The sequence below is a fragment of the Choloepus didactylus genome, chromosome 15 (assembly GCF_015220235.1).
Source record: "Choloepus didactylus isolate mChoDid1 chromosome 15, mChoDid1.pri, whole genome shotgun sequence".
Taxonomy (NCBI): Eukaryota; Metazoa; Chordata; class Mammalia; order Pilosa; family Megalonychidae; genus Choloepus; species Choloepus didactylus.
Genome location: NC_051321.1, coordinates 71,335,976 through 71,362,730, shown reverse-complemented (window position 1 = coordinate 71,362,730; position 26,755 = coordinate 71,335,976). Strand labels below are relative to the sequence as shown.

At 36.2% G+C, this 26,755-nt stretch overlaps 1 protein-coding gene across 6 annotated transcripts in view; it reads right to left on the bottom strand.

The window, feature by feature from the left end:
- Positions 1 to 26,755, bottom strand: part of KAT6B (lysine acetyltransferase 6B) — a 214,847-nt gene that overhangs the window by 67,930 nt on the left and 120,162 nt on the right. For all 6 annotated transcript variants that reach the window (XM_037803692.1, XM_037803690.1, XM_037803694.1 and 3 more), the window contains exon 4: positions 5,156 to 5,264. In XM_037803692.1, the coding sequence (XP_037659620.1) occupies positions 5,156 to 5,264 (109 nt within the window). The remainder of the gene's footprint in view (positions 1 to 5,155; positions 5,265 to 26,755) is intronic.

The following is a 26,755-nucleotide window of genomic DNA, read 5'->3' as shown; positions in this document are numbered from 1 at the left end:
TAGACATTTAGATCTAAGGGTCCAGAGATCAGGAGAAGCCATGAGACAAAATAAGAAACACGGGCCCAAGGACATCCCCTTAGGTGATAGACAGAGGATAGGAAACTCACAAAAGATATGGAAGGAGGTGGTAGAGAAAAAAACATGGAGAATATGGTATCACAGAAGCCAAAGGAAGCGAATATTATGAGAAAAAGAATTTTAACAAGATGAAACATGGTTGAGAGGAGTATCTGGTGTGGACTGAAAAATGTCCATCAGATTTGACAAACCCCAAAAAGCAACTGTACATTTGGCTACTAGGAGGTCACTGGCAACCCTGACAAGCACAGTTGCAGTGAAATCACAGGCTAAAAGTAAGATGTGTGCCTCCTGTGTTCCTCCATGGATAGTAACTCTGTTTTGGGCTTTTAGGGAAGTGGGGCTCACCAATCCTTCATCCTCCTCTCCTCACCTATTCTTTAGATTCTCTTTGGATTTCTTTCCAGTCAAAGGCGCTCTTCCCAACCTAATTATGAAATCAGTGTCTAGTTAGTGTGAAACTGGATGACTAACCAACCATCTTCCCCGGGGCATTTTCACGTAGTTACCTTAAGAAACCAGCAATCTTTTTTATATCCCTATATATCCATATACTGTGCCTATGAACTCTCTCAGGGAGCAGAAGACAGGTAGGTTTGGTTTAGGATTAACACACAAATAAAGACAAGACTAGGAAAGGCTTCAGGTCTCCCAGGGGAAGACTGATGCTCTACCCCACAGTTTTTATTCCCTTTACTGTACAAAGCTGATTTTTCTCAACCCTCCCAGCTGCATGGCAGCAACCTTTCTTCTGTTTCTAGTTTCAATGAGCTTCCACTTAGAACGATGCGGTAATTCTGAACTGTACACTTATCTTAGATTTGCTAATTTGAAAATACACATGCATATAACTCATCTGTAAGTAAGATTTAACCACCCAGCAATCTTAGTAGCAGACACAAAATTTCATTTGGTATAATATCTAATACTTATGTGAAGCTAATTAAAGATAATTTGGTCTTAATGAGGCACAGAGAATATAACAGTGTTAATTTCAAAGTAGGCTGATCCATGAAAGTCAAGTAAAATCACTTCCTATTCCCAACATTTCCATGGACCTGGATTATATGATGATTCCCATATTCATATTATTAGTGGTCACAATAATCCTGCACATTTTTCTAATGTTTTATAGTTCGTGATGATCTGCAGATCATGATATCATTGGAACCTCCCCTAGGCTCCACAAATGGATGGTGCAGACAGTATCCCCTCATTTTACAGATCAGGAAAATGAGAATTATGCAGCCAGTAAGCAGTGGAAGAGAACTGGAACAGTAGGCAGGGGGCACCACATCTTGGGCTCTTTGCTCTATGCACCTCTCCTCACATTTTTACTACACACAAAGTTAATATTTTCTTTTATAAAAACTTTCAGCAGTAAAAAAAAAACCTAATTAAAGAAAGTACTGCCAATTTGCAACACAGAGCCATCTTAAAAAGAGAAATTTCTAATTGGATTTACTTTATAATGTAAGCAGAAAGAAACATTTATTAATCACATGTATGAAATCTAAGCAGATTCTAAGTGTGAGATCATACAAATGGTACTTCAGATAGAGGCTACTAAAAAGCATCAGACACATATGGGAAACACATTAAAGAACAATCTTCCTTATGGGCTGCCATCTATATTTCCTTTTTCTGGTTTTATACTGCTCTGTGTATTTTTTCACATAAACATCTTATGTTAGGGATCTCTTTGATCATTATAAACAGTCTCAATTCAGTCCTAGAATCAATGAACCCTTCTGATTGTGAGAAAGCAGCCATATCTACAAGGCCAACTAGGGGTATCAAACAATCTATAATTCCCACTTGAGAAATTGGACTGGACTGTGATGCTGGTGCTGTTGAGCCATGCCAGGATATTAATTTTTTCCCCCATAATTACAGGGAATCTCCCTATAATTACAGGTATTACAGAAGAGCAGTATAATTACAAACCCCTGAGGTCCCTAAAATGGGCCATATTTTAATTTGCTTATTTTATTTGAAAATGAACCACAACAACCAAGTCTATTTGTCTGATCTACCAGATGAAGTAAATGTCTACAAAGCATTTCCCCATGTTAGGAACAATCGTTTTTGACTAAAGTAGCCAAATCTAGGCTGGTTCAGTGTTCTCAGGGGAAAATTAAGTGAACTTCAACACTAGAGCTGGATTCCATTGCAGAGTCCAGAGAAGCCTTCGGGGCCATGCAGTATCCCAAACAAAGGGATATGATGACCCCAGGGCTTGAATTTCTGCCCAAGTCTTTGGCTCTCTCTACCTAAAGGGAGAGGGGAGTTGGGCTCACAAGGTGACTCCGCCTACACAGGCCTTGTGGACAGTATCCTCAATCCATTGTTTTCGATTTGTTAAAAGAGAAAACAAGAGGCTATTTTTTGAAAAGAGAAAACAGCACTACACCCACACACCCCTAGCTTAACCTGAAAAAGTCTGAACAAAACTAAGAGAAAAAATTCAGTGACCTCAAAGTATAAAGGAGATCAAACGTCTTCTTTGGCATGCCTTCAATCTGGGAAAGATGAAGGGAGATTGATTACATCAGAAAATCTAAGATCTACCTGTTTAGAATTACAACTTTATACCCTGTGAAGAAGGCCTTGAAGTTATGATCTAGAAGATAATGATCTCGAATTCCTCATAAACTCAAGTAAGTATACCACTAGAGGTAAGGAAATATATGAAAGGAACTTTTCTTCCCACATTTAAGTACATCTTTAATCTGTCTAAGCTCTCAGACAAACAGATACCAAAGAAATAAAACCCAGGAGGGTGTTTTTAAAGTACCACCTTAAAAATCACGAAGGGTACACCCTAGACAAGTGAGCACCACGAAATTGATCGGGCAGTTACACAAAAGAATAATTCATTCAGAATGAGCCTCCTGAGAAAACCCAAAAGGTAACGACAGAGTCAGAACTGATGAGTGAGGCACTACCTCGCTGGTATAAAAGAGGGAGATTGTAGGGTTGAGATTTATTAAACTGAACATACAGATAATGTTTCCATGCCCTTTTGTCACTATCCATGATACCATGGCAGGTAAAAGAGTTTTAATGAATCTGTAAAGCCCATCAAAAAGACTGTCAGAACGCATTTCTCAAGCATGGTTTGAAATGTCTTATTTCAGGGCTCTCGCCTTCCTAGTCAGGTCCCGAAAGCTGCACGCCACGTAGGGCCTACATGAGGAGCAGGAATCATCATATTAACACTGTTATTCCCCAGTATTGGAAACATTTCCTTTCTCCACCATCAAGCAGCTGTCGTAAATGGGGACACAATTTTAAACTACTTGTAGGCATCAGAGACAACAATAACAAACATGCCAAATAACAATGGCTGACAATTATTGTATACTTACCACAGCTCTTTTAGACCCTGTGTTGACTATTTACCTGTATTCTCTCATTTAATTCCCATAAAACCCAAGAGGTAGGAGCTACCATTATCTCCAATTTTCTAATGAGGAAACTGAGTCTCAGAATGGTTAAGTAAACTAACTCAAGGGAGAAGAGCTGGGCTATGGCTGGCTCCAGTTTGCTCTTCACCACTATACCCAGAGACTTTCTAAGACAGAGCACTCTGTGGTGCTTTGCAGGTCTGGTTTTTGTTTGTCTGGTTGGTTTCTTTTTTTGGAGATAACTATAACTAGAAAATACTCAATCATGAATTTTAAAATAAGACTTGGGGGGAGGGGGTTCATTAATCTAGAAGAGGAAAACACTGAACATTAACATAAAAAGATTAATTTTTTCAAGTCCAATAACTACCAATCTGCTGACTGATATGTATCAGTAGGCAGATATCAGCTACTTAACAAGAAGGAAGGTGGCCAGTAAAACAAATTCTTTTAATGTAAGCATAATTCGTCTTTTTAATTTTCTTTATAAAACTGGAGGTATGGTCTCTTTTTGATGAGGGAAAGGCAGAGGTGACAGCTACCTTGAAAGTATTCTAGATATTGCAAATTATCAATAGTCCAGAGTCCGTACCCAGCTAATACTTAATTTCAACACCACAATCGGCACAGACCACCTTTTCACTATCTTATTGCCAGGCCATTTGAATTTCTTCCATGCCTGGTGATTTCTTGATTCTATCACTGCAGTTTCCATAACTCTGTTCTATCCTTTCCGAGTTGCAGAGAACTGGACTGTAGTATTACATTTCACTACTAGCTGTCATGACCTGAAACACTATGTACTTTAACTCAAATTATCACTTAAATTTGAGACTTCAGACTATAGAAAACAAAAGTGATTCCGGTTGTAGTCAGCTTGAAAGTTTAGAATTATCTACATTGAATAGACCTATAATCCAATGATGTCATGCAATCAAAGCTTAATTATAAATGTTAATATATAATATATAAATGTATATCATAATATTGATGTCAGTGCTAATACACTCACTTTTTTCCTTCTACGTGCCTTTATTTTTTAAATTTAAAATCTATGCTATTACCAAATAATTGCTTTAAATACAAAATATATTTTTTGAAATTCAGTTTTACTCAGATATATTCACATACTGTACAGTCATCCACAGTGTACAATCAATTGTTCACAGTACCTTCATATAGTTGTACATTCATCACCACAATCAATTTTTGAACATCTTCATTATTCCAAAAAAATAAAATAAAATAAAAATAACAGTAAAAAAGAGCATCTAAAACATCCTATCCCCCTCCCCAATTTTTCATTTAATTTTTGTCCCCATTTTTCTACTCATCTGTCCATACACTGAATAAAGGGAATGTCAGCCACAGGGTTTTCACAATCATACAGTCACACCTTGTAAGCTACATAGTTATACACTCATCTTCAAGAATCAAAGCTGCTGGCTTGATTCCTTCTAGCTATCCCAAAACACTAAAAACTAAAAAGGGGTACCTATATAGCACATAAGAATATGCTCCAGATTGACCTCCTGACTCCACTTGAACTCTCTCAGCCACAAAACTTATATTTGGTTACACCAAACATATTTTTTGATAGATAAATAACATAAGCTATAATAATGAGGAGTCATTGTAGAAGCACACAAAAAATACCAACTTACCACTACTGCCACAATCTGCACAGGAGAGGAGTTCTTCTGGTTTCTTTTCACGATTTGATTCTTTAGTCCCCAAACAGAAGCTACATATTGGAATGGGATCAGCACGAGGCTATGATAAAATTAAAATGAATAAATACTGTTAGTTTTCTATTTCAAAAGTTAAAATCAAAAGCTTCTTGTATATTTCTTTAACAAGGAAAAACTGCTGACTAAGGTATTCAAATCAACATTTTCTGCTAATAAAAAAATCTCAGGATTATTTTATTCTAAAGTATTACCTGAATTAATAACTTTAAATGCAGTGCATAAGACTCAGAGACTCAGATTACAAGTAATTTATATTAAACCAATGAAAGTCCTTTACACATTATATAGCCTTCCTGAAATGGGAATCCTTTTGTGTTATTAAGGATTAATTTCAAATCTCAATTGTGCCCAAAATCTATTTGCCTACTATAAACTGATTAATCTATTCAGTAATAAAGCCCATGAATTCCATATAGTTAGGTAAGAATTGTTTAAACTATCAAATGCTGTTAATGCAGGTTACTGTTATTTACCTATTTAATATTTGGCATAAAATATTGGTATGTTTTTAGGTGTCATAATAACAGAATTAGAACTATACAAGGACTTTAAAATTTAGTGAGAGCACCTGAGAAGATTCAATGACCCTTAGCAAGGCCTTTCTTATACCAAAGTCTTCAGTAAACCACAACATGCCACCCTAAGGAGATCAGCTCTCCATCTTTGACATTACCTCTTTATAAAAGAAACAACAAAACATTTGTCTAACCCTCAGCACCCTTTTACTCTCACAATGGAGAATGCTTTTAACAATGTATAAATCTGCATATATTTTAGCGTCTCCATTGTTATTTACCACCACCAGCAACACCAGTATTCCCATCCATGTGAATAGCTGACTATACCTACAGATCTGGTCACATTGTTCTGAACAGCCAATGCACAGAAACTAAAATTTTATTGCATATTCAGATATGTTGTCTGCCTAGCTATCTGAATGTTATTATGATATCTTTGTATTTGAATCCCATGAATCAAAAACTCAGGACAAGAAAATCCAGCCTAATCAGAAATGTTTTTAATGTTAATTAAAAACAAGATTTTGCTAGGTCTAACTTTTAAAATATACGTCAGCATAGAATAAAGCTTCAACCCCACTATATACCTCATTTGTTCATCCACTCTCTCCCAAATGGTTAATGTATTATTTCCTGGTGCACAGTTGGCACTGAAAATGTTTTTGAGTGCTATTAACATAGGCCAGCTTAAAAACAAATCACCCTCATCTCTGAGATAATATTTCAAATGGTTATAATGATTTCAACGAATGTCTTGGTTCACTGTGACAACATATCATCAAAAACCAGAATTTATCTTATGGCCAAGCATTCATAAAATTGTTCAATATGACTCTTAATTTTATCTTACAATATGAGTATTCATTATCTCACTTTTATTTTCAGCTTAATTTGCTCTTTTGATATGCACAGGCTTTACTTTCTGAGGTAACTATGCAAATGTATTTTTGTAGCCCCAGCGAAAAAGCAGAGTACAAAACACTCTGTGTTGGAAAAAACAGAAAAGACAAGCTACAACAAATTGGTCACTGACTCCAGCCACCGTTTTTTAAATGCCAGATAATCAGCACTGCATAATTATGGATCCATAGTTATTATTTGCAACTGCTCAACTGCAGTACCTTGGGAACACTTTTGTTCCTTTAAATAGCAATTAAAAGAACAATCTGGTTTTAAAGTGACAACATTCCCCTGATAGATTCTAGCTAAAACCCAGGCCTTGTACTAACAGGATCTCTGCTTTCATTTGATATAACAATGTTCAAGCCATTGCTGCCATCCTTGTGGTGATAAATAATTTACAAAATGTCACCTATCATTCATGCAATGAAACAAATCTAAATCTGCAATCCCATTTTTCTTTCCCAGATGAGTTTTAGCTGTAAGAAAGACATGGCCATTGGCCAGCTTTCATGCTCATTTTTCGTTTTTAACTGAAGGTAACACAAAGGACAAAGGTTGCTAGTAGTTCATGGCCAGAAAGACTGATGCCCTGCACTCTGCCCAGATATGGAAAGCATAGATGCTATCGCTTCACACTACATTTAAGTGGACCCCACCATGCTGATGAATGCATACAACCATTTATTTTAAGGATAACTATCTCACAATACTCTATAAAACCACTGCATTATAAAGAAACGTCTGCCCTGCTGAATTATTGATAACTCAAAGCACTTTTTTTTGCTAACCTCAGTGTAGCCATCTAATTAACTTTAAAAAATTGTCACTTGTATGAAATGAAATTTTTACAGTAATGCATGTAAATGGGTCACAGAATTATTATGATTCACCACTCTCAAACTACATATAAACTGTTTCAAAAAAAGTCATCTCTTGTAATAGATTAAAAAGGATTGCAGTAAGAAATAGGTTTAAGTGGCAACTTGATTCTACACAAGTCCACGACAGACATGACATACTTAAAGAGTTCTGAAAACTGTACCCAAAATCTCCAAGTTTTTAATTCTTAGGAATTTCACAAAGGCATCCAAACTGTTGATCATGTTTTTTCATCAATATGCCTGAATATTTCAAACTAATCATGAGAATTAATGCCCATGGTGAAGTCTAAAGATGAAAATATCCAGCAAACTATGCTAACCCTGCTTTGGAAGCACCTCTTCATCATCTATGCAACAGTCTTGGGACAAATGTTAGGTGAAGAGGCTATTTATATGCCATCTCATTTAATCATCTTAACAATTCTGCAAAGTATGTATATTACTTCCCCCATTTTAGGGAGGAAATTGAGGATCTGAGAAGTTAGGCAACTTCTCTAAAGTTGAATAGGTTCAAGTGTGGAGCTGGAATTCAAACATAAGTCTGTCTACGCTAAAGCCCATTTTTCACCCTTGACACTTCCCCTTCTCTTCTCTCCTTTTTCAGGAAAGAGAGACCTCAGGGGGAGGGGGCGATATTTTAAAATAATCTTTCCGTGAGTAGCAATGATTCTTTACTAATATACTCCTAATTTCTTCCATGAAATTTCTCCCATGACCAACGGCATATGGTTTTTAAAACCATTAAAAAGGCAACCACTAATACATCATAGATTATTTATTAATAACAACGGGAAAAGGTACTTCTACAATGGAGAAATCTGGTGGACATCTCCTTAACCAAGTGACCAAACCTAACATCACCAATATGGGGCAAACTGTCATCATGTGTTCCTGGGGTGCTACGCCAGAAGGAGTCAGCATCACCTATGCAGTATTCTTGCCAAGATCATTTAACCTCAATCTAATCACCAGGAAACAAATCTGAACTGAGGAACATTTTGTAAAACAACTGACTTGGACTCTTCAAAAAATATCAATGTCATGTAAGAGCCCCAAAAGGGCAGAACCATTGTTCTAAATGAGCCTGATGTGGCATGAAAACTAAATACAATTCACCATCCTAGATTGGATTCTGGATTAAAAACAAAACAAAAAATAAAACATGGTTATAAAGGACACTTAGGATAATTAGGGAACTCTGAATATGTACTATATAGTAGATAATAAATCAATTGGATATCATATAAATTTCTTGAATGTACATAATTGTGGTTATGTAGCAGAATGTCCTTGTTCTGAGGAGACTTGTGCTAAAACGTTCAGGAATAAAGTTTCATAAGGTCTTCAAAGTACTCACAAATGATTCGGAAAAAAAACCCTGTGCATTTTTATGCCTGCATGCAGAGAGGGAGAGAGAAAGCAAAGCAAATGTAGCCAAATGTCAGCAGTTGGTGAATCTATGTAGAGGACATGTTAACATATTATAAAATTATGTTATTCCTTCAATTTTTCTGCACTTATAAAAATTTTTCAAATAAAAAATTGGAGGAAAAGCAAAACAGCACCCCCTTCACTCTCAAAAAAATACATAAATGAGATATCATATAGGTGGATCATAAGCATTTATAAAACAAAGTATCTCAATCTATTACCAATTCACAGGAAACAGAGAACAGAGGAACCTGTTAATCTGTATACCAGGGGGATGCAATGCACCAAAACTCTGGAGGATAAATGACCCAGTTTCTTCAACAAATCAATTAAAAAGGAGAAGAAAAGGGAGATAAAAGAGATTTAGACATTGAGGAAGAAACAACAGTGTTAAGAGAAATTGCAAAGGCATTATCAGCCAAACACAATGTGTGGACCTCGTCTTGATCATGATTCAAACAAATTGTAAAACAAAACAAGATTCATGACCTGTTGAAGGAACCAAGACTATATAGCCTTGGATAGACTGTTCGAAAGGGATAAACTGATGTCTTCATCCAGGCAGGGGGATTAGGTTTGTTCTCCATGGTTTCAGAGGTTAAAACCTGGACCAACAGGGGTTGTCATAGAGAGAGTTAAACCCTCTAACAGAGCTGTGCAGCAAAGAAATGGATTATTCCTGAGGCAGTTTCAGACGAGCTCATGGAGAGGCTGGATGGGCCCCATTGGCATGGTGAAGATGACACATGGAGAAGGTAGGTGGGGGTCTGGAACTCTTCAAAGGTCCATTCCATATCAAATATTTTAATGGGTCTATGTTGGATGATCTCTTAAGGCCTTCCCAGCGCTAACTTTCTATTGATCCTATCATACTTAAAAGACATTTTAAGAGTCTTCAGGACCCTGAGTCTCAAAATAAAATAGTCTTTTCTGCAGAAATATTCTGCAGGTCTAGGACAATAAAGTTTTGAGAAGCTCTACTTTTGCTTACAGCTACTTTTGCTTCTGCTCTGAAGTGTCTTCTTAGTCTAAGACATAGGGCAAAAATAAATGAAGGCTCATGTACTAGATCAGAGCCTATTCAGCTCACACCCTCTTCCTGACACAAAAGGGCGTTTTGTAGTTCAACTCCATGGTGTCCACTCACAGTGATAATGGATATCCCTCTTTCCATAATCCCCTATGGATCCACCCCCTTGAATCATCTTCACCTTTCTTGAAGCTACTTATAAAACATACCATTTTACTGATTCCAAGTGTTTATAACAATCCAACGTTTTTCACTCACACATTCACACTTGCATTACTGAAAGACCCAAATATAAATTCTGTTCAGTGACACTCAGGTTTCCTTATCTATAAAAGAGCACAATAATATCCATGTTGTCTAACTCTAGGGTTGCTAAAGTTCAAATGCCAGTGAGTATGTGAAAGCACTCTGCCAACTGTAAAGTTCAATTCAAATATTGTTACAACTATTGCAAAATTCATTGTGGCTACAAAAATGAGACCAAACAAACAACTTCAAATTCTTAGCAAACATCAGCACAAATGAATTGTTTTGCAGTTTTAGAATTATTCTATGAAAGACTTTGATTCTTCAAGTCCTATGATAAATGTTAATCTTGGAGGTTTGTTTTTTTAAGGAACAAATTAATCAGAGAGTACCAAGAGGGGGTAGAAAATGCCCCACTGAGAGGCAAAAAGGCCAGTAACTTATTTAATAAAAGGAAAGCGAAAAGTAAAAGAAGAGAAAGAGAAAGAGAAAGGAAGAAAATCACAAACAAATATAAAATCTTAAATGAATAATAACATAAAAGCAAACAAAGATGGACATAAATCCTTAACCCTGAAGTGGCAAACACTCATCGTTTGGAGAATGTTCTCTACACTTGAGCTCAGACAACTCAATTTTCAGTAACTCCGGAACTCTGGTAAGTGAAGTGCCTTTCTGTGGTCATAGAGCTATAAGCCAGAGGTGCTAGCCTGCTGACTCCAAGCCCTCAACTCCTTTGGTTTCTGAATCTTTGTTCCTCAATTCCTTTTGAGCTTAACTCCAATATCACCTTATTAGAGAGGCGATCCCTGACCATCCTCTCTGAAATTACATTTTACCCACAGCCATCTAGACTCCATATCTTGATTTATTCTTCTTCGTAACTTCTATCGCTAACATATTATGCATTATTTATTTGTATATTTTGTTCCCTTAATCAATTATAAGTTCCATCATGAGGACAGAGACTTTGTTCATTGCTATACCCCCAGTCTCAAAGTATATTTGCTGAATAAATGAATGAACAAATGATCAAACTGTCTTAAGGTTAAGAATTCATTCCTCTGGTTCAACAAACTCAGAAATATTGACTCTGGCCCTTCATGTTCATGTAGACACTAATGACTATAGACTATGTTAAGCAACCATCAGTGGCAAGGCTCCATCACTGTCTGTCTAATCTAAAGGGCTCTTTTCCACTCTGACACACATAATGACTGATATTTCCGTTTGCAGTATACTCCCAAGGCTGTAACCTGACATGACAAAACCAAAATAAAAATCAACTGGGAGGAAAATTATCTCACCATTACCTTAAGTATTAATTATTAAGGCTCTCTCAGCAATAGTCACTGTAGGTTGTATGTAAAAGATGTGCGACCCTGCCCAGTTGCTAGTCCCTCATTGTGCCACCCCCTGCCCTTCTTTCCTTCTCAGGAAAGAACACAAGATGAATAGACTGAAGTCAGAGTGACAAAATTATAACAAGAGCATAAATCTGTCCAACCTATGCCAAAAGAGAAATATCTTACAAACTCTGATGCTTTATTACTGGTAACAAATTATTTTCCATGAACTTCACAACAGATGACACCGCAACAAAAGAGATTGAAAATTACTCCTGTTGTTTTTTAAAACACACGCTTTTTTCCCACATTAGCACTCTGACACTTACCTAATGAAGAAATAGAACTTCATTTCTTGCCACTTAACCCACTTATCCAACTGATGTCTGTCTGAACAGATAAAGCCAATAGCCCACTCCTAATTAGGACATAGATCATACACACTCAGGATTTTCCTTTATAGCAATCTGCTTAAGATGTCATCTCAGAAATGGAAGAACTCTTAATAGTAGGGGCTTCCTGTCATGGTCTAAATCATTTTATTTTTAAGAGCATTATCCTGTTCCCGTTGGCATCTGCTCTAGCTGTGGCCAGTGCAGATACCCCTTGGCAGGAAGGTTCGAGATCAGGATTTTCTCTTAGCATCACCTCTGAAGATCCTTCGGGGCCAAATAGAACTCTGTTCGTAATATGCCTATGGCTATTGTAACTATACTCATGCACCCTTTTGTATTATTCTAAGGCTTTCTTGCAATTCCATTATGAATTTTGACCTGAGTAGTGCCTAAACAGTTTTTCCAGGGGTTAAATGGAGATATACTTATTATAAGACTCTACACAGGCAACAATTTTACCCCAATTTTATTCCTGCCATATAGATTTTTACTGTATCACCTCCCCTGTTCATTATATTTCTCTGTGGGTAATTGGTTCTCTGAGGGAGCCCTACATCATCCCCACCAGCTCTGTGGTTTGAGTTTCTGTATTACTCTGGGCAAGAGGATTCATTATTATTAATGTATGGAGATCTTGAATGTGACTGCTGTATTTTACCTCCTTGTCACACCATATAGTGATTAGGCTTCTCTGAAATTTACAGGTGAAAAAAATTAAAGAAAATCTAATAAAATAAAAATATTTTGAAAGCATCCTAAATATATCCATAAAATGCATCACTTCTATTTTCATTTAAAGAGTAATTTTAAAAAATTATCAATGATCACATACTGGGAAATTCTCACAATCAAAGGCTGATTCAGTAGTAATAAAAATAATAAAAACATAACCACAAAGGAATATGAAGAGGAGAGAAGTATGATCTTTCTAAGACTATCTGCCACAACCGTTATCAATTGTGTGGCGTTAAATGAAACCCTCACATTGTATCCTTTGGTCTAGAACTTGTTCTAATTAGGCAGGTGTGCCATTTGTAAGAGTGCTGATTAAGGAAAGTGATTCTATTGGAAGGAAACCAACCTAATTCTGCACACTGTATTTAACAAAAGCATCTCATTTGTTGTTGTTGTTTTGTTAGATGAAGCCTATAAATTTTGAAAAAAGGACAATGAAACAATCCATTTCCGCAGGGCCTTCAATTTCTTATCTGGACAGGGACTTGGCTTTTAAGATTTCATCTGAAAGTTTCTCCTCCTCCCCTACCATTAGAAACTGCAGATATTGCATTTATCTTCTTAAGAGGGATCAAAGTCTGATTCAACACAGCTGGAAATTCAACACATGGTTACAGGAAGTCTGCTTAGGATTTGCAAACTATTCTCTTTGGCAAGCATGTCACGATATTAGCAATATAAACTCTGGTCTAGATTTAGAAAAATGGAATTTTAAAATCAAGTCACATTCAAGTGTCACAAATCTTTAAAATTTTTTTTTTTTTTTTTTTTTTTTTTACAAAATGTCTTTTAAGTGATTCACTGCTGCAGTGCTGCAAGAATATTGACCAAAGCAGGTCTAAACTTAGAGACCAACATTTCTTAAGGATGAGAAAACTGACAGGAATGCAGATGGAAATTCTATGTTAATGATGGGGAGAACAATAAAATAGGAAAACTCCAGTGCTAAATTTTGAAAAAAAAAAAATGCAATGGGTGCTGTTGGCAGAAATTCTATACTGTAATTCATTTTTGTGACATGGAAATTCTTTCTAACTAAAGCTAGAAGCATAGCAGTAATGCACAGATTACAGGATAACATAACAGCAGTTTACAAGACATCCTTTTACTCTAGATGTGGTGCTAACCCTGCCCAGGCACAAGGCAAACACAGACATTCTTACTACCAACGCTACCAAGAAAAATGTGCATCAATGCTCAGAGATGCAGACAACTGAACTGAATATAATGAGATCCAAACAGAAGTAGAATGGAGCAGTGAAATAAGGTAGGTGGATATTACAAGCTAGAAAAGTCACATGTTTAGTCACTTTCTCAATAGTAAGATCAACAACCAGGCCCACAAGGCTCCACATTCAGAGAGGTTTACAGGGCAGGTCTTCAATGAGTTAACTAATCTTTACTCAACACCCAAAGTAAGCCAAGCAGGATAACAATGGGTACTCCAGTGCTTGTCCCTCCACCGAACCAGTAAAGCAGAGTAGTACAATTATGACATTTAATTCTCAATTGCCCTATGGGCACATAAACCATCTGGTGTACAGAATTTCCAAGCCCCTGACTTTTTGTATTATTTCTGTCATTTTAGACTACTTCTGACCCTTTCAATTATAGTATTCATAAGTAGTGGGAAATGAGGATTGCTTGGATAATTACTACCCAAACATCAAAGAGTTCTGCCCTGGTTTTTTGGAGTTAGTTTTGTATCATGAAAGACTCATCCCCAAGTCCTGTTAGTGACAGAGGCTCTAGACACATGTTTTAAGCCAGGTACTACCCTGGGTACTGACCGGTACACATTCTCAGAGGCTCTGCTCTCAGGTGCTATAGCATCTCTGAAGGCTGTGTGGGAACTGCAAGCAACACAAGCTGCTCCCCTTACCAAGGCAAGCTATTGGCCAGGCTAGGAAGAGAAACATATGATTTGAAACATTTTCCCCCAAGGTGAGGATTTTTAAGCTTGGTTTCCCAGAACTTTAAGAGTCTACAGAAACCAAGTAAGGAGATACCACAGGTGGAAGAAAGTGTTTTAACTATTTTTGTGAGAATGGTAAATTTTTGCATATTTAAGTCAAGCAGCCCAGGCAAACTAAGACAATGACCACAGATTAGACAACTTAGATGAAAAGGACAATTTCATTGATAGACACAAATAAAAAACTATAACACAGGAAGAAACAGAAAATCTGAATAGTCCTATGTCCATTAAAGAAAATGATTCATAACCACAAACTTCCCTACAAAGAACCCCAAGCCCAATGGTTCTACTGGTGAATTCTTTCAAACATTTAAGAAGAACATAATGCCAATTTTAACAACGATTTCTTTCAGAAAATAGTGGAGGAAATATTCTCAACTCATTTTATGAGGCCAGTATACTCTGATATCAAAATCAGATGAGGACGTAACAATCAAAACAGTAAAGACCAATTAGTATCCCTCATAAACATAAACCCCCTATTTAAAAATATATATGTATTTACTTTTTAAAAAATCAACTTTACTTAGGTATAATATGCATGTAATAAAATGCAACCTTTTTAAGTACACAGTTCAATGAGTTTGGACAAATTTATATTTCCAGGTAGTCACAACAATTAAGACATGAAACTCTTTCATCACCCCCCCAAAAATTTCCTCTAACCCTTCTGCAGCCCAACCTCTTTCTCCAGACTCAGGCAACCACTGATCTGCTATTTAGATTAGGTTTCCCTGGTCTAAAATTTCATATTTGAAATAATACAGCATTATTTCAAATTATTTTGTGACTTTCTTTGCTAAGCATGATGTTTTTATTTTGAGATGCATCCATGTTGTTGCATGTATCAGTTCACTCCTTTTAATCTAACAGAGTATTTCATTATATCAATATACCTCAATTTCTTTATCCATTCACCTGTCAATTAATATTTGGGCTCTTTAAGTTTTTTCATGTATGCATAAAGGTAATATGAACCTTCATGCAAAACTCTTTTTTGCATACATGTTTTCATTTCTCTTTGGGTAAATACGTAGTAGAAATACTGGGTTTGAAGAAACTGCCATAGTGTCTTCCAAAGTGTTTGCGCCATTTACACTTCTGAATTACACTCATAATTCCAGTTGGGTCACATACCTTAGTATTGTCAATATTCTCAATTTTAGCCATTGTAGAGTATGCAGGGGTGTTTCACTGTGGTTTTAATTTGCATTTCCTTGATAATAATAGCTGAGCGTGTTTTCATGCACTTAAAGGACATTCATATAACTTTTGTGCTTCTTTTTTTTCCAAATCTTTTGTCTGTGATAATGGACCTTGTGATACAATACCAGATTCTCTTCTAATGGACAAATTGAGGTCCCAGTTACCAGAAATACTATGAATAATTTCATAGAGCCAGAAAGTAGAATACAGGTTACCAAGGGCTGGGTAGGGGCAAGGGCTGGGGAGTCAATGCTTAATGGGTACAGAGTGTCTATTTGGAATGAGGGAAAAGTTTTGGTAATGGATGGTGGTGGTGGTAGCACAACATTATGAATGTAATTAACACCTCTGAATTATATATTTGAATGTGGTTAAAAATCACAACTTCAAGTTGTATATATGTTACTAGAATAAAAAGTTTTTAAAAACCATAGAACTGTATAACACAGTCAACCCTAATGTAAACTATGGACTATAGTTAATAGTATAATAATAATAAAATTATTTCATTAACTGTCACAAAGGTACCACACCAATACAAAGTGTTAATAATAAGGAAAACTTTGGAGAGGGGAGGGAGTATACAGGAACTCTGTACTTTCTGCATGATTTTTCTGTAGACCTGCAACTTCTCTAATAAAAATAAATAAATAATTAAATTGACCATGTATGTTTAGGTTAATTTCTGGACTCTCTATTCAATTCCACTGATCTTTTTTTTTTTCCTTTTAATCATATATTTTATTGTAGAATACAAGATATATACACAGAAGTGATAACTTTTCAAATGCAGCTTAACAAGTAGTTAGAGAGCAAATTTCAAAGAATGTTATTGGTTACAGTTCCACATCCACTGATCTTTATGCCTGATCTTTTGCCTATTCCACTCTACCTTGATTACTGTATTTTTTAAAATTAAATTCCGTTTTATTGAAATATATTCACATACCATACAATCATCCATGGTGTACAATCAACTGTTCACAGTACCATCATATAGTCATGCATTCATCATCCCAAACTATTTTTGAACATTTTCTTTACATCACAAAGAAAGAGAATAAGAATAAAAAATAAAATTAAAAAAGCATATGAAAAAACCAGACGATATGGATAACCCAAACCAAAACACCCAAATCAAAAGATCAGAGGAGACACAGTACTTGGAGCAATTAATCAAAGAACTAAAGACAAACAACAAACGCATGGCACAGGATATAAAAGACATGAAGAAGAGCATGGCACAGAATATAAAGGACATGAAGAAGACCCTAGAAGAGCATACAGAAGAAATTGCAAGAGTAAATAAAAAAACAGATGATCTTATGGTAATAAAAAAAAACTGTTGGTCAAATTAAAAAGATTCTGGATACTCATAGTACAAGACTAGAGGAAGCTGAACAACGAATCAGCAACATCAAGGACCACAGAACGGAAAATGAAAGAACAAAAGAAAGAATGGGGAAAAAATCGAAATGGACCTCAGGGATATGATAGATAAAATAAAACATCCAAATTTGAGACTCATTGGTGTCCCAGAAGGGGAAGAGAAGGGGAAAGGTCTAGAAAAAGTATTCAAATAAATTATTGGGGAAAACTTCCCAAACCTTCTACACAATATAAATACACAAAGCATAAATGCCCAGCAAACTCCAAATAGCATAAATCCAAATAAACCCACTCCAAGACATATTCTGATCAGACTCAAATAATGAAGAGAAGGAGCAAGTTCTGAAAGCAGCAAGAGAAAGCAACTCACCACATACAAAGGAAACAACATAAGACTAAGTAGTGACTACTCAGCAGCCACCATGGAGGCGAGAAGGCAGTGGCATGACATATTTTAAAATTCTGAGAGAGAAAAATTTCCAACCAAGAATACTTTTATCCAGCAAAGCTCTCCTTCAAATTTGAGGGGAGAGCCTAAATTTTTTCACAGACAAACAAATGCTGAGAGATTTTGCTAATAAAGACCTGCCCTACTTCAGATACTAAAGGGAGCCCTACCGACAGAGAAACAAAGAAAGGAGAGAGAGATATAGAGAAAGGTTCAGTACTAAGAGATTCAATATTGGTTCATTAAAGGACATTAAGAGACAGAGGGAAAAAATCTATCTGACAAACATAACCAACAGATAGGATGGCTGATTCAAGAAATGCCTTCACAGTAATAACGTTGAATGTAACGGATTAAACTCCCCAATTAAAGATATAGATTGGGAGAATGGATCAAAAAATATGAACCAGGGAGTCGGGCAAGATGGTGGTATAGAGAGGAGTGGAAGCTAAGTAATCCCCCTGGAACAAGTACAAAAAAAACAGAAACAACTAGTAAATAATCCAGAATAACTGCGGGTGAGCAAACAAGACCATCCATTTCTCATACGCCAACCTGAATTCGGAGGAATGACCAAGAACAGAGCATAAAATCTGTAAGTAAAACCTGTGGAACCAGGTCGGGAGGCCCCCTCCCCCATAGCCGGAGCTGCAAAACCTCGTGGTGCCAGAGGGAGGCTCTCTCCCCAGAAAGCGAATACAGCTCAAGCTGAGCTCCAAACTGGGGTTTGAAGTAGCGAGTGTGAACTGCTCACTACAGGTACGCAGCCCCAAAAAACAGACAGAGGCTTTGGGTGACGACTGACCTGGGAGAGCCAGAGGGTCGCCTTGGACTGGGTCTGAAGGGGACTATCTGTTCCTTTTTTGGCTCAGTGGAGAAAGCCCCAGTCATTTTCAGTTTCCAGGGCTGTGACTCTGGGAAGGGTGGAGACACCACAAGCAGAGAGCGAGACCATTGAAATGCTAATGACCTCCACCTGAGGGGTCTGTCTTCTCTAGGAGGAAAGGGGTGGGGCCCTTTCCATTCAGAACCAGACCCCAGAGCCTGGGGGAACATGGCCATACTTCCTCACACCAGTCAAGAATTATAGGCTAACAGGCTTCACCTGCTGGGCAGAAAAGCACAGTGACCCAAGGCATCAAAGGGTGGAGCAACTTTCTAAGACATAGCTGCAGGGAAACCAGATACTGAATATTTCTTCCCTCAGGGACCTGAGCCTGTCCTGGTCTGAGAAAACCTGATTTGGATAACCAAGGAAACCATGCCTAGACAACAGAAAATTACAACCTACACTAAGAAAAACAAAGTTATGGCCCAGTCAAAGGAACAAATGTACACTTCGACTGAGATACAGGAATTTAAACAACTAATGCTAAATCAATTCAAAAAGTTTAGAGAAGATATTGCAAAAGAGATAGAGGCTGTAAAGGAAGCACTGGACATGTATACGGCAGAAATCAAAAGTTCAAAAAACCTACTAGTAGAATCTATGGAAAATGAAAGGCACAACACAAGAGATGAAAGACACAATGGAAACATACAATAGCAGATCTCAAGAGGCAGAAGAAAACACTCAGGAACTGGAGAACAAAATACCTGAAAGCCTACACGCAAAGGAGCAGATGGAGAAAAGAATGAAAAAAATATGAGCAACGTCTCCGGGAACTCAAGGATGAAACAAAGTACAATAATGTACATATCATTGGTGTCCCAGAAGGAGAAGAGAAGGGAAAGGGGGCAGAAGCAATAATAGAGGAAATAATTAATGAAAATTTCCCATCTCTTATGAAAGACATAAAATTTACAGATCCAAGAAGCGCAGCGTACTCCAAACAGAAGAGATATGAAGAAGCCTACGCCAAGACACTTAATAATCAGATTATCAAATGTCAAAGACAAAGAGAGAATCCTGAAAAGCAGCAAGAGAAAAGCGATCCATTACATACAAAGGAAGCTTAATAAGACTATGTGCGGATCTCTCAGCAGAAAACCATGGAGGCAAGAAGGAAGTGGTGTGATATATTTAAGATACTGAAAGAGAAAAACCACCAACCAAGAATCTGTATCCAGCAAAGCTGTCCTTCAAATATGAGGGAGAGCTCAAAATATTTTCTGACAAACAGACAATGAGAGACTTTGTGAACAAGACACCTGCCCTACAGGAAATACTAAAGGGGGAGCACTACAGGGTGACAGAAGACAGGAGTGTGTGGTTTGTGAACACAATTTTGGGAGATGATAGCACAACAAGTGTAAGTACACTGAACAAGGTAACTATGAATACGGTTTGAGAGAGGAAGGTGGGGAGCATGTGAGACACCACAAGAAAGGAGGAAAGATAACGACTGGGGACTGTGTAACGTGGTGAAATCTAGAGTATTCAACAATTGTGATAAAATGTACAAATACGTTCTTTTACGAGGGAGAACAAGCAAATGTCAACCCTGCAAGGGTGTTAAAAATGGGGAGGCATTGGGGGAGGGATGCAATCAGCATAAACTAAGACTGTAACTAATAGAATCATTGTATTATGCTTCCTTTAATGTAACAAAGGTGATATACCAAGGTGAATGCAGATAAGAGGGGGGATAGGGGAGGCATGTTAGACACTTGACATTGGTGGTATTGTCTGATTCTTTATTCTACTTTGATTTAAGGTTATTTTTCCTTTTGCTGCTTCCTAGCTGTCATTTTTTTTGTTTCCTTCCTCTTTCTTTGCCTCTCTACCTTCTTTGACTCTCCCTCCTGCCTTGTGGAAGAATGTAGATGCTCTTGCTTAGTATGAGCAGAATGTTTCAATCAGGATGAACTTAAATGTTTGGAAATGAACAGGGGTGTTGGTAGCAAGATGTGAGAATAACTAACAGCGCCAAATGGTGTGTGAATGAGGTGGAAAGGGGAAGCTCAGAGTCATATATGTCACCAGAAGGAAAGCTGGAGGTCAAAAGATGGCATGTAATAAAACTGAATCCTATGGTCGGCAAATGTCCATGATCAACTGTACAAATACTAGAAATCACTTCATGAACCAGAACAAATGTATGACAATACAATTAGAAGTTAATAATAGAGGGGCATATAGGGAAGAACTATATACCTCTTACAAACTATATACTACAGTTAGTAGTATTTCAACATTTTTTCATAAACAGTAACAAACATACTATATCAATACTAGGAGTCAACAATTGAGGGGGGTTGGTTAGGGATAGGGGAGGTTTAGAGTTTCCTTTTCTTTTTTTCTTTTTTCATCTTTCACTTTATTTCTTGTCTGGAGTAATGAAAAGTTTCTAAAAATTGAACAAAAATTAAGTGTGATGGATGCACAGCTGTATGAGGGTACCCAGGGGCAAGTGATTATACACTTTGGATCTTTGGATAATTGTATGGTATCTGAACAATCTCAATAAAAATGGAAAAAAAAAATATGAACCATCAATATGTTGTATGCAAGAGACTCATTGTAGACACAGGGACACAAAGAAATTGAAAGTGAAAGGACAGAAAAAATATTTCATGGAAGCTACAGCCAAAAGAAAGCAGGAGTAGCAATATTAATCCCAGATAAAATAGACTTTAAATGCAAGGATGTTATGAGAGTCAAAGAAGGCCACTACAAATAAAAGGGACAATTCAACAAGAAGAAATAACAGTCATAAATTTTTATGTACCCAATCCTGGTGCCACAAAATACATGAGACAAACACTGGCAAAACTAAAGGAAGCAATGATGTTTCCACAATCATTGTGGGAACTTCAACACATCACTGTCTCCTATAGATAGATCAACCAGACAGAAGACCAATAAGGAAACTGATAACCTAAACAATCTGATAAATGAATTGGATTTAACAGACATATACAGAACATTGCATCCCAAATCACCAGGATACACATTCTTCTCTAGTGATCACAGAACTTTCTCCAGAATAAACCATATGCTGGGACATAAAAACAAGCCTCAATAAATTTTAAAAAAAATTGAAATTATTCAAAGCACATTCTCTCTGACCACAGTGGAATACAATTAGAAGTCAATAACCATCAGAGACTTAGAAAATTCACAAACACCCAGAGGTTAAAAATGAGGGGACATAGTTTTCAGGATATACATCTTACACATATTTGTCAGATTTACCCCTATACATTTTCATATTGCTTGATACTATAGTAATTGGTATTTAATAATTTCTCTTTCTGAATGTTCATTGCTAGTATATAGAAACAGCAATGGCTTTTGTATATTGACCTTGTATCCTATGACCTTGCTAAATTCACTATAGTTTTAGTATTTTTCTTAAAGATTCTTTAAAATTTTCTACATAGACTTTACTGTGTCCCACAACTAGAGACAGTTTTAGTTCTTCCTCCCAATCTGTATACCTTCTATTTCTTTTTCCTGCCTCACTACACTGATTGGTACCTCCAGTACAATGTGGAAAAAAAAACGGAGACATCCTTGTCTTATTCCTCAGTCTCAGAGACAATGTGTTTAGTATTTTACCACCAATAATGATATTAGGTGTAGTAATTTTTTAAGATGCCTTTTATCAGGCTGCCAGAGTTCCCTTCTATTCCCGGTTTGCTGAGAACTTTTACCATATTCGGATTTTTAATTTTGTCAATTGCTTCTCCTATATCTATTGAGACAATCATATCTTCATTTTCAAATATTAAACCTATCTTGCATTACTGGATAAACTTCACCTTGTTTCATACATATTATATTTATAAATATATAAACTATTTATATATTTCTGGTTTTGATTTACAAATTTTTAAAGATTTTCATATGGATATTCATAAAGAATATTGGTCCACAGTTTCCTGTTATTGTAATGTTTTTGGCTAGTTTTGGTATCAGGATAATGCTGGTCTCGTAAAATGAATTTGCAAGTGTTACCTGTTCTGTTTTCTGAAAGAATATGTCTCAAGATCTGTATTATTAAATTGAGAGTTTTCTCCAGTCAAGTTGTCTGGTCCTGGAATTTTCTCTAAAGGTCTGCAATTATGAACTATCTTTAATAGATATAGTCCTATTCAGATTTTCTATTTCTTTTGTGTCAGTTTTAGTCATTTGTGCCATTCAAGAAATTTTCCCATTTTATCTAAGTAGCCCAATTTTTTCTTAGCAGAAAACATTTCCTCCGTTAACTTTTTTGTGTCTTGAGTTATATCCCTTTACTCATTTCTTTATTGGTAATTTGTATCTTCTTATTCTCTCTCTTTTTTTTCTGATCAGTATAGCCAGAGATGTTTGGATTTTAATTGATGTTATCAAAGCTGTCAATTTCCTATTTATTTTCAAATTTCTTTATTTTTAGAAATTACTGAAGCTAATACAGAAATCTGATTTGTTTAAATCTCTATCACTATCATTATTCCAACAATACAGAAAGCCAGGTTCACTATTTTTCTTTAGCTATAGAAGGGCCACTCATTCTACTCTGCTGCCAAATCTACTACTGGTAGACTTCAACATAGCTGGTGTTTCAGTTTTTGAGATATCCTACCAGGAATTCCTTTCTAGACGTGATTCTTAACCAGGTGTGAATACCAGAATCACCTATGGGGCTTTTATAAAATGTACATGCTTAAGCCACACCCACAGATTTTGATTCAGTAACTCTGGGATTGATGTAAGCATCATAATTTTTTAAAAGCTTCAAGGAGATTCTGATTCCTGAGAAGCATGGCTCTAAATGATTAGGACATCAGGCATAATTTATGCTAAGGAGAATCCAAGGAATGGCAGAATAAATATAGAGCAGCAAGGCCACCAAAAATTCAGTGTTTGCTCTTAAAGATTCTGGGTCCAAGGGTCCCAGAGACAAAAATGAATTTATGTATATGAATATGTATTTATGTATATGAGTATGTATTTATGTATATGTCTATGTTTTAAAAGTGAAACAAAACAAAACATGAGTGTTAAAGATACGGCTTCAATTTCCACAATATGAGAGCTATTTTGTTGATTTTAAAGTAATACATATATTTGGTTAAAAAAAATCCAAAAAAAAAAAAAAAAATGCATAGAAAGGAAGGTACGTCTTCCTCCCCTGCCTAAAACACTGGTCCCTCAATTCCCCTTTCCAAAAGCAGTACTGGAAACCAGGTTCTCTGAGACCCTTTCAGTGACAGTCCTGGCACACACAAACACATTAACGCCTTATAAAAAAAAGTTGAGGCATTCTACAGCCACTCTCAAATTAACAGACATTGAGGTTATTACCATTTTTTTGCTTCTACAGAAATGTGTATACTTACATTTCGCCTGTGCAAGTATACCTGTGAGATAAATTCCTAGACGTGAAACTGCTGGGTCATTTTTTACTGTAAGAGGTTTGTACACTGCACAACCCTAATGACAAGTATAAAGCTGACAACTTAATATACTATTAAATTTTTTCTTTGACAATTTAATAGTTAGAAATTGCACCATATTTTCATTTGAATTTGCTTTTCAAATCAACTTTAGAAAAACAAATTCAAAGGTCCTGTTTTTTTCTTTACTTTTTCCCCTAAATTCTGGGCCTAGTTACAAAATACTTATTTTTATGTTAGAAGAAGTAATTTTCTTCATCCTGTTGTATTTGATGATACAAATTAAGCTGTGCTTCCAGAACCATCCGTAATTCATGGCTGATCAAAGTCCAATGTTCTCATACATCCTCATAATTGTTACACTGGGGGAAACAGATCACACAGAGATAGAAGCACTGGCCAAAGGACACAGAATAATAAACCAAAATCTAGACTCTATCTGCTCTCCTATTCAATGTTCTTTCACGATCAGCACATTAAGACTATCCACACACCAAAAAAGACCATTAAAGCGTGATTATGAGGGGATTGCACTGTTGAGCTCTTTGTTTTCTAAGAAAATAAAGGTTGCCTAATAATTTTATTTGAGACAATGAGTTAAAAGGAAACTCTACAAGTAAGTTACATAGATCACTCGGACTTACGAGGCCAGAAAATATTTAACTGCCCATAAAATTTCACTCTTCCTTTCTATATTCGGTGTTACAACAAAAAATAATCTTAAGTCAATGAGCATAGATCCATCCACAGAAGTATAATATCAATATTGTCAGGCATGGTTTTCTTCCATTCCTTCCTTCCTCTCTTCGTTTTTTCCCATCTTTCCAATTGCCTGCCATATGCCTATTTTGAGGGCCTGGCTCAAGTGATACTGCTGATAGTCCACTGTCAATAGTGATCCCTAAATCATTCAGATTATTTGGGGGCTAGGCAGGCAGAAGAAATTATGTAGATCAGTGCTTCACAAACTTGATCCTGCAAACAAAACACCTGGAGATCTTGTTAAAATGTAGATTCTGCTTCATTAAGTCTAGAATAGGACCTGAGATCCTGTTGTTAAAAAAAAACAAAAACAAACAAACAAAAAAACTCCCAGGTGATAATGATGTTTATGGACTGTGGCCCACACTTCTGGGTAGCAAAAAAAAAAAAAAAAAAAAAAAAAAAAATTAAATATTAAATAATTTTTAAAAAAAGTAAAATAACTCATTTAACTTGGGATGTTTTATTATTTCAATATAAGGATTCATGAAAAAGTAAAACACTGGAGTTAAAGCCCTGCAGGAGGAAGTAGAATAGAACTAATAGAAGTAGCTCCTGTGGTCATGGTGAGAGTAGTAGTAAGTAGTACTAGTAGCTGTTGTGGTAGTAGTAGCAATAATTGGCAGCAGCAAACATTTAACAAGCACTTAGTATAAACAGTCAGATAAGCACTCAATCATTAAAACGCAAAAAGGTAGGTACTATTATCTCCACTTTTCAGATGAGAAAACTGAAGTTAACTTTCCCAAGGCTGTCTGAGGCCAGAACGACTGCATTATTCTGTCTTCATTTATCAAGTTCATCCTCACTCTTCTGTTAGTAATCGATGTCATCATTTCTCAAGTTCACACTCAGGAGACAATTGTTTAAGTCTTCTGTCCTAGCTCCTGTAAAGTCCAGGACATCACTGTAACTGATCAGCCTGGGTAAAGGCCAAGAAGAATTTAAAACTAATATGTGACAATACAATCTAATCTTGGATATCAAGACTGGTTGTGCTTTCAGAAGCTACAGAGATGAAGATGTGTTTTAAACATCTTGGCTTTATTTGTTAACTAAGGTGTGACAGAGTGGAACAGCTTGCTTTTGAAGTTATCCTAAGACTAACTTTGGTTACAATATGAATTTTAGCATATTTGGCTCCGAGCGATATTTTATGCTTTTTAGAGATCAAGCTAAACACACAGTTCTCAAGTCAAAAAACCCTGTAGGGTAACCCAATCCCAGCAGGGGCACTTTAACTCACTGCCAAATAAAAAGCATGATTGCCTTATTCCACACACACAAATACCATTCTAGGGTAGGCCAATTAATCATGAATATAACTTTTCAGACATTACATAATTTCACATAGACTTGTTACTAATGTCTGCCAAAGAAAACAGCAATTTGTATCACTAGAAATAAACCTACACTTGAAAAGAAATGAAAGTTACACACATGAAACAGTGAAACTCTGGTCACCTCTTTCATATCACCCTCCCTCATAATTCCTCTAAGGATTTTATTTTACAAACTTGGCCTTAATAAAAACACCTAAAATGATATAAGCTGCAAATTTAAATAAGGAAGTCCAAGTAACATCTACACCCACAAGAGAGTTAACCTGTTAAGATATGACTAATGGCACTAGAAAAATATATACACACTCCTGGTTCATCCAATACTGCACACAACAAACCACTGGCATATGAAATTGATTATTATTACTTTTAAAAGAAATTCCATTTTCCTATCTGAAATTACTTATATTTTCTAAATAAATGACTCACTGATACATTCCTGGTAAGTCAGGAATAAGTGAGCAATTTGAAAAGTAATCCCCCAATATCAACAGTCAACATTTTAAAATATAAATAACATAAGGCTGGTACTGAGTATTCTATTTAGAAAATACACTTATCAGCCCAGAATTATC